The following is a 14,883-nucleotide window of genomic DNA, read 5'->3' as shown; positions in this document are numbered from 1 at the left end:
GACAATTCCACCAATGATAACACCTGAAAATGAATCCACAATAACGAATGAAAACATGCTACAAATACAGTTCAAACTCAATAATTTAGAAAATGACAAGTTGAGTACACTATTGCGTATTATTCTGCATGCATCCATGAAAGTAGTCCTTGTAGAGAACGGCGAGAATATTACTTCCGGGTTTCACGCGAGTAACCTGGAAAGAGGGATTTACGATAAGTGGTCAAGAAGAAAAGGCGATGACAGTGTTCTTCGGATGCCGTTTGAGGAACAAAAATAATAACGAGTTGTAAACAACGTATGATGCGCGCCCTGAGAAAACTGGAACTCACACTAGCTATTCTGAAACCCGATGTTGTAGCTCAACCTCACATTCTAAAGGTTGATCAGTACTCTTCTCCCATTTAGATCTAATGCACAGACACGGCTGTCAAGGGCGCCTCTTAGTTGGGACGGTTCCCTGTCGTCTCGTTAACTGACATAGCTGATGCTCTACAATCCTCAATTTCCTTGACTAACTCTGCCCTCTCTGTTACCTTTCTTCTGGACTCCCTTTGACCTCAGGCATAGTTTCGTAATTTCATTATCATCTTCATTTCATCTTTACTATCTTTGTCCTCAAAAGTTTCTTAGGGTCAGGACACGCACTGCATTTAAATGCACTTGACGTTTCACAAGTGCTTATGTTCTTAAGTAAATATACTACTGACCAATAAGTGTTATTGGAGGTGTAGACTCGTGAAGGTTCGGGTTAGAATATTGTCTGGTACAGACTCGATTATTTACAGACCGCCGCCATATAGCTGGAATATTGCTGAGTGTGGCGTAAAACTAAACTCACCCACTCACTATTGGAGGTGTAAATATAAAGACAGTCGACCTCACCCTGCGCTTGGTAGTGTTTAGGTATATTTTTTGAGTTTAGACCATTATAATTGTATCAAACCAACAGTCTACATTCTTTTTATGAGACATATATTGAAATACAATAAACAAACCATATATGTATAAATAGAGTGACATTTTTCATCGTGTTATCAGGGGTGGAAATAACGTTACTTTAACATTTATATTGTACTCCGGTACAGTGGCACATGTAAAGTTACTTGCCCTGATAATTTTTCCACTATACCGACCGTTTTCTTGCTGATTTTTTAGATAAACAACATAAATAACATTGGAAAGTCAACTGGACACCGGTACAGTGTGATATACAAATTTGCTTGCCCGACAGAAAAAAACACTGGACTCGGATGTCGGGCAATGGGTTATTTCCACCCCAGTGTTATGGCTTTGAGGTATATTTTTTATCTCTGTAGTATTTAACCCTTTTGGTCATTTTGTATGCTGTTATTTATAAGAATGTTGTTAACTTGTCAGTACTTCCACACCATATACAATCATAATATCTGTCATTATTCACCAGACTGTGCAGGCTATCCATTAAGCATGTTTTAAGAGATACATATTGATATGTGTGTATGGCAAGTGTATGCAGCTTCTAGTCATTATCCAGTGAAACAACTTAACAGAAGGGATGCTGACATTAACTGCATCCTGCATAAGGGACTGCACCTTGCCATGAAGAGTTGTTTCCCCTTGACCAGATCCTCTGTGTTGGTTCAAAACCCAAATACAATCTGGTTACAATTCTTTGACTGTTAGCAATGGCTTGCATCCACTTGTTTGTGGATTCTGACAAAGTGGTGAACATGTATATTACTGTCACTTTGACCTTTTTTTCCCATATTCTTTGATATAAATGGAGGCGGTGGAGTAGCCTTGTGGTTAAAGCGATCGCTTGTCTTGTTCGATTCCCCACATGGGTACAATGTGTGAAGCCCATTTCTGGTGTCCCCCGATGTGATATTGCTGGAAAATTGCTTAAAACGGCATAAAACCCAACTCACTCACTCACTAACTTTGATATAAATGAATTACTGTTCAATAGGATGTAAAGCCCTCAACTTACCCAAAACAAGATTTTGAAAAACATCACAATAAAGTTTAATTTGGGAATGAGAAGTATGACTGTGATGTAATTCCCAGATGTATTTTGTTATTGTAGGAAATCCGTTCAGTAATCCTGCAGCAAGAATTTTTATTTGTGAGATCAAAGAAGCTGATCTTATCACCAACAAGAGCAAAGGAATTTTACAAGGAGCATGATGGCAAGTACACAACTTATAACTTAAACAAAGAAGATTATTGGTTCCTTGTCAAAAGACAATGTCAGACTGAATACTAGGCCTGACTACTGATATAGATCGAAGAGATCTATAATCGTTAAGTAAATCTCTATCAATTATAGATAAATAGTCAGTGAAGTATCTGCAGAGGTACAGATAAGCTGCATATCTGCGTAAATTACGCAAATATTTATGTGAAAACTCAATTCGTATTAAGTCTATTGCGTACAAGTAGATGTGATCTTGCATGCGTATGCACAAAAATGTTGACTCATAGATTTCGTACCGGAGCATCGATAAAATAACTGAGGTATATTCAGAGGTTCTATTTCAACACATGAACTTGGCAACTTGCATGTCTTTCTTGCCGTTTCTCATATTACAGATCCAATACAAATAACATTTAAACTTTATCATATTTTTACAATCAATGGAAAATGGCAAAATACCCAATTGATTTTGTGTGAGGTGGGTACAATTTATTTGTTTACTCAAAGGAAAATTAGGATACCCAATTGAGATGAACACAAGGAAGTACATAACTCAATGACCCAAAATGTTATCTGTAGCTCTGATCTTTGAGCAAAAATGCCTCCCAAATCGTCTGAAAGTAATGAATATATTCCACATCACAGGTGAGTGGTGACATGTTCATCAGGGATAGAAATACTATTTTTTCTAAGTGTGCCTTAGGGCACCAGACAAATATTTTAGGTGTGCCTTTCTGAAATCGAGTATGCCCACATGTTTTTAGAATAAATGACAATAATGATGATCATTTGAAATTTATTGTTAAATGGGTTTAAGAAATGGGTTTATGAGCATTCAAATATGTATGGTATTATTCAATTTGGAAAAAAATAATTGTTTTGGGGATTAAATGACTAAATGTGAGTTATGTCTCTTAAAAAATTAGGCATGTCAAAAGGGCACCGAGAACATTTTTTAGCCGTGCCATTTCTGTATTTACCGTGCCATGGCACACTAGTATATGGGGTATTTCGAACCCTGTTCATGCATGAGTTACTAACAAAATTGTCCTGAACATAATGTAGAAGCAGCCTATGAATAAAAATCTAACTTGGTGTATTGTGAGAGTAAATTAAAACTTTATTCTATGACAAACACTGATGTATGATATTATCGATATCACAGTTTTCATGTCGATAATCATAAATAATTTTTCTATTTATGATATTTCTGATTGTCAATCTTTTTAGTCTGCCCTACTGAATACACTTGTCAGCCTCTGGTTTTGTTGATTGGTTGTCATCATGTCCGATGGCATGGATCGGTACTTGTGTTTTCTGCCTGGTCCAGATTGAATTATTTGCTGGATATTTGGCTGCCAGCAATGTTAAGCAACTTTCACTCACTCATCCACTCATGGATTACCTGGTCAGAAATAGCCCATTATAGGTGATGCCATGACTACCAGCTTAGCATGGAAGGGGAAGTGTTGTTGTGTCTGCATAGTTGCTCCTCTTTGAACCACTCAGTTATCTGATTTAAGTCAGATTAGGAGTTAGGTTTATTTCTTCAGTGCTCATTGTAGAAGCTTCTGACTCCTATTCATGATGCACAGCAAAAGTAATAACAATACTTTCAGCCTGAACTGTGAATTGTCCATGTACTAATGCTAAGTTCTTCACAAAATAATGTAACTTTCAGATGTTTGTATCACAGACTTTATGTATCATGTTTACGTTCATTCTTTATGTATCAGTAAATGTTTCAAGAATTTGGATATTGTGTTTCAGGAAAGTTCTTTCTCAACCGTCTTGTGTCCTTCATGAGCAGGTAATTATTACCCAGTGTTTCCGTTCTCCGGTATATACCTGTATATCGCAGGTAGAATTTGTTGGGGACCGGTAAATTGAAAGCCAGCAGGACACCGTGTCCGGTAAATAATCTTGTATTAAAATAAAAACATCATGGGTAAGCGAAATGAAGTACTTACAGAATGGTAATAAGATATGACCGACAAATTTCATTCATGACCGGTAAAATTTTAGATCACCAGACACAGTGTCCGATAAATAATGAAGTCAGCGGAACACTGATTTACCCCAAAATGTCAAAATGCTGTGTATCTTACATATTTGCAAAGATGCAAGATCAGAAATCGATTGTTTATGTTTGAGGTGATTTTCATGGGTCAATGGATTACTTGGGACTGTATAGGACTGAGCATTTAAAGGGGGACTGACTCAGGTCCAGTTGGCATCATTTAAATCAAGTCTCTTGATTTGTTGGTTCAAATGTGTGATGCATATCAATCCACTAGTTAATGAGCTAGGATAATGTATTGGTAGAATCACACAAGTTCAACTGCGCAATGGTAGAGCTCCCATTGGAGTTTAGTTTGTCAAAATGGAACATCGATGGTCTTGGGCTTGCAGACTACAGAGTTTACATGGCTGATGGTTCTGATGTTGTAGTGCTAAATTCATTTAAAAAACATCCCTGCTAACTCATATGAGCTGACAGATGAACAGAAACGGTAACAATTAATTCCAAACAAACACAAAATGCTATTGAAAAAGTTGTTAAGTTTGTGTTATAAAGTGGATGGATGTGTCTGTATATTTGCAGTGGGCCGATATGGACACACATACTGGCCAGAGAAAATGCCATTCCTGAGTGGAGGAGAATCATGGGCCCAACTAAAGTATTGAAGTAAGGACAAGAGACAGCAGGTTTTGATTGGTTGTTTAGTGCAGTATCAGCAGTATTCCTGCTATATACAATGACCTGGTTGGTTGGGTGTTGTTTAGTGCAGTATCAGCAGTATTCCTGCTATATACAATGGCCTGGTTGGTTGGTTGGTTGTTGTTTAGTGCAGTATCAGCAGTATTCCTGCTATATACAATGGCCTGGTTGGTTGGTTGTTGTTTAGTGCAGTATCAGCAGTATTCCTGCTATATACAATGGCCTGGTTGATTGGTTGGTTGTTGTTTAGTGCAATATCAGCAGTATTCCTGCTATATACAATGGCCTGGTTGGTTTTGTTGTTGTTTAGTGCAGTATCAGCAGTATTCCTGCTATATACAATGGCCTGGTTGGTTTTGTTGTTGTTTAGTGCAGTATCAGCAGTATTCCTGATAAATACAATGGCCGGTTGGTTGGTTGTTATTGTGTACAGTATCAGCAGTGTTCCTGCTATATACAATGGCCTGGTTGGTTGGTTGTTGTTTAGTACAGTATCAGCAGTATCCCTGCTATATACAATGGCCTGGTTGGTTGGTTGTTGTTTAGTACAGTATCAGCAGTATCCCTGCTATATACAATGGCCTGGTTGGTTGGTTGTTATTGTGTACAGTATCAGCAGTATCCCTGCTATATACAATGGCCTGGTTGGTTGGTTGTTGTTTAGTACAGTATCAGCAGTATCCCTGCTATATACAATGGCCTGGTTGGTTGGTTGTTATTGTGTACAGTATCAGCAGTATCCCTGCTATATACAATGGCCTGGTTGGTTGGTTGTTGTTTAGTACAGTATCAGCAGTATCCCTGCTATATACAATGGCCTGGTTGGTTGGTTGTTGTTTAGTACAGTATCAGCAGTATCCCTGCTATATACAATGGCCTGGTTGGTTGGTTGTTGTTTAGTACAGTATCAGCAGTATTCCTGCTATATACAATGGCCTGGTTGGTTGGTTGTTGTTTAGTGCAGTATCAGCAGTATTCCTGCTATATACAATGGCCTGGTTGATTGGTTGTTGTTTAGTGCAGTATCAGCAGTATCCCTGCTATATATAATGGCCTGATTGGTTGGTTGTTGTTTAGTGCAGTATCAGCAGTATTCCTGCTATATACAATGGCCTGGTTGATTGGTTGTTGTTTAGTACAGTATCAGCAGTATCCCTGCTATATATAATGGCCGGTTGGTTGGTTGTTATTGTGTACAGTATCAGCAGTATTCCTGCTATATACATTGGCCTGGTTGGTTGGTTGTTGTTTAGTGCAGTATCAGCAGCATTCCTGCTATATATAATGGCCTGGTTGGTTGGTTGTTGTTTAGTGCAGTATCAGCAGCATTCCTGCTATATATAATGGCCTGGTTGGTTGGTTGTTGTTTAGTACAGTATCAGCAGCATTCCTGCTATATATAATGGCCTGGTTGGTTGGTTGTTGTTTAGTGCAGTATCAGCAGCATTCCTCTATATACAGTGACATGGTTGGTTGTTGTTTAGTGCAGTATTCTCCAAAATAATGATGTTAAAATCCTCCCCACTTTCAAACAATATCGAGATTTTTTTCCTAATTCGCCAAGGCACTTAGTGAAATCATAGATAATCACTCCTATCTAATTTGAACATTGATTACCGGGTTCCACAAAGACCACAATATATTTCCACTAATTGTCAATGTCAGGACTGCCTGTATCCTGAAACATGATATAAAGTAAGAGCTACTACATCACCTGGTGTCCCCCCACCAAAACACTGACTGTGAAGCTGTAACCATGGAAATGTAGCATTTGTTTCTGTATTGTATCAGGACAATCCATGAAGCTCCAGAAACAATCCGTGGTCGGTTTGGATTGACAGATACTCGGAACTGCACACATGGATCTGGTGAGAATATAAGTATGTAGTGTTAGATCCAGATCACGGTGATGAAAGATGGGTGCAGGACAGGTGTGGGCAGACTAAAGCCTGGTAGATAATCATGGCGACCTTCATAGTGGTGAGAAGGGGTGGTGGGGTAGTGTAGTGGTTAAGGCTTTCGCTCATCACGCTGAAGACCCGGGTTTGATTCCCCACATGGGTACAATGTGTGAAGCCCATTTCTGGTGTCCCCCGTCATGATATTGCTGGAATATTGCTAAAAGCGGCGTAAAACTAAACTCACTCACTCACACATAGTGGTGAGAAAACAGGGCTCTGGTGGCATTCTGCTGTCACACAAAATTGCTTGAAGGCCTAAATATGCCACAATTGAACTCGCTTGCTGTGAACTGCAGCAGTACAATATCTCGATTAACAAATGATTGATCAACACTGAATAGTGCAACGTGTTCTGGTCACACAAGTCTACAACCGTGCCATCAATGACTGTTTGGTTGGTTTGTTATTTAATGCCACACTCAGCAGTATTCCAGCTATATTGTGGCGGTTGCACAATAATATGGACCATGCAATCCAGTGATCAGCTTCATGAGCATCGATCTACACAATTGGGATACAATGACAAGTGTCAACCAAGTCAGAGAGTCTGACCGCCCGACCCCGTTAGTCGCCTCTTTTGACAAGCATGAGTTACTGAAGACCCATTCTTCACAGGTCACCATCAGTGAAATGGTAGCAGCAGTGGGAGGTTCAACGATGGGAATGATGAGAATTGTATGTGTATTGGCACATACAGCCTTGTATACAGATCAGATAACAGCGCTAAGATGTATAAAGAGTTGTCCTGTTACCTTTACTTTCCATAACTCTATTTCAATTTGGCAATAACTGATACATATTTATTGAAGTAGTCGTAAAATCTTCAAAGCTTTGGACAGTGTGTGCTTATGAATTTATGAATGCTGATTGATATGAGGGAAAACAGTCTATGAGTCACACGTAACATCATGCATGATCAGAGGTCCAGATAAGCTGCGTATCCGGGTAAAATATGCATAGAAAATTTCCAATTACGCATTGAAAAATAATTGTTGCGTACCAATTACGCATTTAAAATGTTAGATACGCAAAAAGTTAAAACAAATGCGTATGCAATATATTTATAAAAATCGCTTGCGTAATGAAAAAGACATTGATTGCTATCAAGTTGTACTGTTAGTATAGGACTAGTGTTGTACTGTCAGTATAGGATGAGTGATTTTTTATGAAATCATTTCCATTATATTTAAGTTGGTTTTGATTAGGAATGACATAAGGCAGAACATACCTGCTTAGTAAACTAAATCAATGACACAATACTTAGGTGAGTACAATGACTGAAATACGCACATATTTGAAAGCGGTGGGTAACGGAAAATGAAATACACACTCAAAATTCATAATACCCACTCCAAAAAAAAATACAGTGGGACAGTACCCACATGAGGTAAATCTTATCTGGAGCTCTGGATGATGTAACTACACAACAATATGTTCCCCTTTCTAACAACTTCAGATGTACATTATCTTGATAACAAAAATGGTTGATTAATACTGAATTGTGTACGGTGTGTTTATTACACAAAGCCTTCACCTGTACCTCAATGGTTAGAGTTTAGATAGGAATTACATGTATTTTGGTACAACCTTGCAGGAGGTATATCCAAGTAAAATATGTTTAGAAGCAAAAGTTATTGTCACACCAGTATCCAGTATATATATGAAACTGCATATGAAGATGATAAATTTCATCTATTCTGTGTAATGATATAATCTTTGGTAATATTCAGATCTCTGTTGGGGCGGGGGGTAGCCTAGTGGGTTTGCCCGTCACGCCAAAGGCCTGGGTTTGATTCCCCTCATGGGTAAAATGTGTGAAGCCCATTTCTGGTGTCCCCCGCCGTGATATTGCTGGAATATTGCTAAAAGCAGCATAAAATCAAACTCACTCACTCACTCAGATCTCTGTTTATATCTAATGTAATGATTAAGTAAAAAGGTTCCACTTTGGCAGGCAATTGAGTAGATACATTGTATATAATTAAGCAGTCGTAAAATCCTCATCCCTACTCAATGTGGAGAGAAGACACTTCAGCCTTGACCTTTTATTTTAACTGTGGCCCTTGTACTTCAGATTCCACTGAAACTGCCGCTCGTGAAATCAAGTTCTTCTTTCCTGAGTTCTCCATTGGCAAGTGGCATGACACTGAGGAAACTCATTTCTTCAGTCGACAGGTCAGCCTTGACGAGGACTTGTGTCAACATGTTTCCCTTCAAGATGTATCTGATGCCATCAGTTGATAACATCCTAGTCTGTTAGACAGGTCAGCCTTGACGAGGACTTGTGTCAACATGTTTCCCTTCAAGATGTATCTGATGCCATCAGTTGATAACATCCTAGTCTGTTAACCAATTGTTGTAGCCCCTGTTACCATGGCGGTGTGATAAAGAAATGTGTGTGTGAGAATGTGGGTTAGGATATTTTCACAGGTTATATGAAGAAATACAGTGATCAAGCTGTGACTGACTGACTGACTGAGTTTGGTTTTACCCCGCTTTTAGCAATATTCAAGCAACATCACGGCGGGGGACACCAGAAATGGGCTTCACACTTTGTACCCATGTGGGGATTCGAACCCGGGTCTTTGGCGTGACCAGCGAACGCTTTAACCACTAGGCTACCCCACCGTCCTGATCAAGCTGTGAAATGACAAGTATGTTGGTGTGTAGGCAAGCCAGATGTGTTTGCTTGTATTGGATTGTATCTCATTCAAGTAAGACTTTTCCCATTTATTGCTCCAAAGCACATGTAAGCAGTCTCTATGTTACATAATGAAATGTAATATGTATCTGACTGGAGAAGCCTAGGGGTTAAAGCATTCCATTGTCACCCGAAGACTGTGTCCGAATGCCAACATGAGTACAATATGTGAAGCCCATTTTTGATGTCTCTCACGATGAAATATAATGTATATTGGGTATTGCTGAAAGTGGTATATAGTACACAAATGTCCACCCGTTATGCCCGTGTGCAGATACTGGAGGGTCGTTTTGATTTTGCAAGGAGTGATGAGAGCTTGTATGATCATGTGCATTAAAAATTACATCCTCTATAGAATGTGTACATCATAGTGTCTCTTTTCTGACATGATGTTTTTCTGTGCTTGACTCACTTTGATTATAATCAATTATGACATACATGTGAGTGTCTGCTGCAGCACTCTCAAACCATTGGACCCGTGAAGTTCCAGCTTATCGTAAGAGGCAACTAACGGGATTGGGTGGTCAGGCTTGCTGACTTGGTTGACACATGTCATTGTATCCCAATTGCGAATATTGATGCTCGTGCTGTTGATCACTGGATTGTCTGGTCCAGACTCGATTATTTACAGACCGCCGCCATATAGCTGGAATATTGCTGAGTGTGGCGCTAACAACAACCAACCAACCATCAAACAGTTGGAAGATAAACTTTAGTTGAAAACTATTGGGGTGAACATTAGCTGGAAACTATTGGGGTGAACATTAGCTGGAAACTATTGGGGCGAACATTAGCTAGAAACTATTGGGGTGAACATTAGCTTGAAACTATTGGGGTGAACATTAGTTGAAAACTATTGGGGGGTAAACTTTAGTTGAAAACTATTGGAGTGTGAACATTAGTTGAAAACTATTGGGGGGTAAACTTTAGTTGAAAACTATTGGAGTGTGAACATTAGTTGAAAACTATTGGAGTGTGAACATTAACTGGAAACTATTGGGGTGAACATTAGCTGAAACTATTGGGGTGAACATTAGCTGGAAACTATTGGGGTGAACATTAGCTTGAAACTATTGGGGTGAACATTAGCTGGAAACTATTGAAGGGTGAACATTAGCTGGAAACTATTGGGGGGTAAACATTAGCTGGAAACTATTGGGGGGTAAACATTAGCTGGAAACTATTGAGGGGTAAACATTAGTTGGAAACTATTGGAAGATAAACTTCAGTTGAATTGGAAACTATTGGAGTGTGAACATTAGCTGGAAACTATTGGAAGATAAACTTTAGTTGAAAACTATTGGAGTGTGAACATTAGCTGGAAACTATTGGGGGAGAACATTAGTTGAAAACTATTGGAGTGTGAACATTAGTTGAAAACTATTGGGGGGTAAACTTTAGTTGAAAACTATTGGAGTGTGAACATTAGTTGAAAACTATTGGAGTGTGAACATTAACTGGAAACTATTGGGGTGAACATTAGCTGAAACTATTGGGGTGAACATTAGCTGGAAACTATTGGGGTGAACATTAGTTGAAAACTATTGGGGGGTAAACTTTAGTTGAAAACTATTGGAGTGTGAACATTAGTTGAAAACTATTGGGGGGTAAACTTTAGTTGAAAACTATTGGAGTGTGAACATTAGTTGAAAACTATTGGAGTGTGAACATTAACTGGAAACTATTGGGGTGAACATTAGCTGAAACTATTGGGGTGAACATTAGCTGGAAACTATTGGGGTGAACATTAGCTTGAAACTATTGGGGTGAACATTAGCTGGAAACTATTGAAGGGTGAACATTAGCTGGAAACTATTGGGGGGTAAACATTAGCTGGAAACTATTGGGGGGTAAACATTAGCTGGAAACTATTGAGGGGTAAACATTAGTTGGAAACTATTGGAAGATAAACTTCAGCTGAATTGGAAACTATTGGAGTGTGAACATTAGCTGGAAACTATTGGAAGATAAACTTTAGTTGAAAACTATTGGAGTGTGAACATTAGCTGGAAACTATTGGGGGAGAACATTAGTTGAAAACTATTGGAGTGTGAACATTAGTTGAAAACTATTGGGGGGTAAACTTTAGTTGAAAACTATTGGAGTGTGAACATTAGTTGAAAACTATTGGAGTGTGAACATTAACTGGAAACTATTGGGGTGAACATTAGCTGAAACTATTGGGGTGAACATTAGCTGGAAACTATTGGGGTGAACATTAGCTTGAAACTATTGGGGTGAACATTAGCTGGAAACTATTGAAGGGTGAACATTAGCTGGAAACTATTGGGGGGTAAACATTAGCTGGAAACTATTGAGGGGTAAACATTAGTTGGAAACTATTGGAAGATAAACTTCAGTTGAATTGGAAACTATTGGAGTGTGAACATTAGCTGGAAACTATTGGAAGATAAACTTTAGTTGAAAACTATTGGAGTGTGAATATTAGCTGGAAACTATTGGGGGAGAACATTAGTTGAAAACTATTGGAGTGAGAACATTAGCTGAAACTATTGGGGGAGAACATTAGCTGAAAACTATTGGGGGGTAAACATTAGCTGGTAACTATTAGGGGAGAACATTAGCTGTAAACTATTGGAGGGTGAACATTAGCTGAAACTATTGGGGGAGAACATTAGCTGAAAACTATTGGGGGGTAAACCTTAGCTGGTAACTATTGGGGGAGAACATTAGCTGTAAACTATTGGAGGGTGAACATTAGCTGAAACTATTGGGGGAGAACATTAGCTGGTAACTATTGGGGGGTAAACATTAGCTGGAAACTATTGGGGGGTAAACATTAGCTGGTAACTATTGGGGGTAAACATTAGCTGGTAACTATTGGGGGAGAACATTAGCTGGTAACTATTGGAGGGTGAACATTAGCTGGAAACTATTGGAGGGTGAACATTAGCTGAAACTATTGGGGGAGAACATTAGCTGAAAACTATTGGGGGGTAAACATTAGCTGGAAACTATTGGGGGGTAAACATTAGCTGGTAACTATTGGGGGTAAACATTAGCTGGTAACTATTGGGGGTAAACATTAGCTGGTAACTATTGAGGGTAAACATTAGCTGGTAACTATTGGGGGGTAAACATTAGCTGGTAACTATTGGGGGAGAACATTAGCTGAAAACTATTGGGGGGTAAACATTAGCTGGAAACTATTGGGGGTAAACATTAGCTGGTAACTATTGGGGGTAAACATTAGGTGAAAACTTTTGGACGGCTTCTGTTCAATACTCACACTATTTGAGGCTTTTATTATGAATGGATGGACCAATTTTCAACTAACATTCATCTGACTGTTGGAATTTACTATACTCACTGTGAGTATATTTTACAATAGCAGCAACAAGAAAACATATTGAAAACATTTTTCACAAAACATTTTTAATGCATATTGAACTGGCCATTGGTGAGAAACATTAGCCGTTGCTCATTAAAGATTAAGTTATGAACACAGCCTGTGCTGACTCCACCGTATATCATTGACACCATCACCTGTGTCTACTGTTGGGATCTAACAGCAAGAACACGACTGATACAAACACCTGTGTCTACTGTTGGGATGTAACAGCAAGACCAAAACTGATACAAGCACCTGTGTCCACTGTTGAGATGTAACAGCAAGAACAAACTGATACAAACACCTGTGTCTACTGTTTGGAAGTAACAGCAGGAACACGACTGATACAAGCACCTGTGTCTACTGTTGGGATGTAACAGCAAGAACACGACTGATACAAGCACCTGTGTCTACTGTTGGGATGTAACAACAAGAACACGACTGATACAAGCACCTGTGTCTGCTGTTGGGATGTAACAGCAAGAACAAACTAATACAAGCGCCAGTGTCTACTCCCATTGGTATGTAGCAGCAGGAACACAACTAGGAGTATGTGTACTCCTGTAGAGCTGGAACTGCAAGTACACCATCAGCAACTTGAAGTATGTCTACTCAGTAGAGATGTACCTGCTTGCACACCATCAGTACCTAGGAGTATGTCTACTCAGTAGAGCTGTACCTGCTTGTACACCACCAGCACCTAGGAGTATGTCTATTCAGTAGAGCTGTACCTGCTTGTACACCGTCAGCACCTAGGAGTATACCCACTCAGTAGAGCTGTAACTACAAGTACACCACCAGCACCTAGGAGTATGCCTACTCAGTAGAGATGTACCTGCTTGTACACCACCAGCACCTAGGTGTATGCCTACTCAGTAGAGCTGTAACTGCAAGTACACCATCAGCACCTAGGAGTATGTCTACTCAGTAGAGCTGTAACTACAACTAAACCATCAGCACCTAGCAGTATGCCTACTCAGTAGAGCTTTAACCGCAAGTACACCATCAGCGCCTAGAAGTAGGCCTACTCAATAGAGCTGTAACTACAAGTACACCATCAGCACCTTGGAGTATGTCTACTCAGTAGAGCTGTAACTACAACTAAACCATCAGCACCTAGCAGTATGCCTACTCAGTAGAGCTTTAACCGCAAGGACACCATCAGCACCTAGAAGTAGGCCTACTCAATAGAGCTGTAACTACAAGAACACCATCAGCACCTAGAAGTAGGCCTACTCAGTAGAGCTGTAACTGCAAGTACACCATCAGCACCTAGGAGTATGCCTACTCAGTAGAGCTCTAACTACAACTAAACCATCAGCAACTAGAAGAAGGCCTACTCAGTAGAGATGTTACCACAAGTAGACCATCAGCACCTAGGAGTATGCCTACTCAGTAGAGCTGTAACTACAACTAAACCATCAGCACCTAGCAGTATGCCTACTCAGTAGAGCTGTAACTGCAAGTACACCATCAGCACCTAGAAGTAGGCCTACTCAGTAGAGCTGTAACCACAAGTACACCATCAGCAACTAGAAGTATGCCTACTCAGTAGAGCTGTAACTACAACTAAACCATCAGCACCTAGGAGTATGCCTACTCAGTAGAGCTGTAACTACAACTAAACCATCAGCACCTAGGAGTATGCCTACTCAGTAGAGCTGTAACTACAACTAAACCATTAGCACCTAGAAGTAGGCCTACTCAGTAGAGCTGTAACCACAAGTACACCATCAGCACCTAGAAGTATGCCTACTCAGTAGAGCTGTGACTACAACTAAACCATCAGCACCTAGGAGTATGCCTACTCAGTAGAGCTGTAACTACAACTAAACCATCAGCACAGATGCTACACAGATTAGTAATAACATGCTATGATCACGAAGCGAACCGAGTCAGTCTCCCTTTCGAAAGGGTTGCTCCGGAAACGAACGGATGTTACCTGGAGTCTGAATGATGTATAAACGT

The 14,883-nt window shown here is 39.6% G+C and overlaps 1 protein-coding gene across 3 annotated transcripts; it reads left to right on the top strand.

Moving 5' to 3' along the window:
- The first annotated feature begins 151 nt into the window (after positions 1 to 151).
- On the top strand, positions 152 to 9,439 carry LOC124284023 (nucleoside diphosphate kinase 6-like). 3 transcript variants are annotated; one of them, XM_046720061.1, is made up of 7 exons: positions 154 to 381; positions 2,069 to 2,171; positions 3,950 to 3,989; positions 4,785 to 4,868; positions 6,693 to 6,769; positions 8,937 to 9,107; positions 9,197 to 9,436. In XM_046720061.1, exons 1-6 carry the CDS (start codon positions 301 to 303, stop codon positions 9,101 to 9,103), a joined length of 552 nt encoding a protein of 183 aa, XP_046576017.1. In that variant the 5' UTR covers positions 154 to 300; the 3' UTR covers positions 9,104 to 9,107; positions 9,197 to 9,436. The 3 variants fall into 3 exon arrangements, with proteins under 3 accessions (XP_046576018.1, XP_046576017.1, XP_046576015.1); XM_046720059.1 differs by having other exon boundaries at positions 8,937 to 9,037; positions 9,127 to 9,435; XM_046720062.1 differs by lacking the exon at positions 4,785 to 4,868 and having other exon boundaries at positions 152 to 381; positions 8,937 to 9,037; positions 9,127 to 9,439.
- Positions 9,440 to 14,883: the final 5,444 nt, after the last annotated feature.

The sequence above is a fragment of the Haliotis rubra genome, unplaced genomic scaffold (assembly GCF_003918875.1).
Source record: "Haliotis rubra isolate DU_JTF1 unplaced genomic scaffold, ASM391887v1 Scf328, whole genome shotgun sequence".
In the NCBI taxonomy this organism is placed as follows: Eukaryota; Metazoa; Mollusca; class Gastropoda; order Lepetellida; family Haliotidae; genus Haliotis; species Haliotis rubra.
The sequence above is the reverse complement of the archived record's forward strand: the minus strand, read 5'-3'. Positions and strand labels throughout refer to the sequence as shown.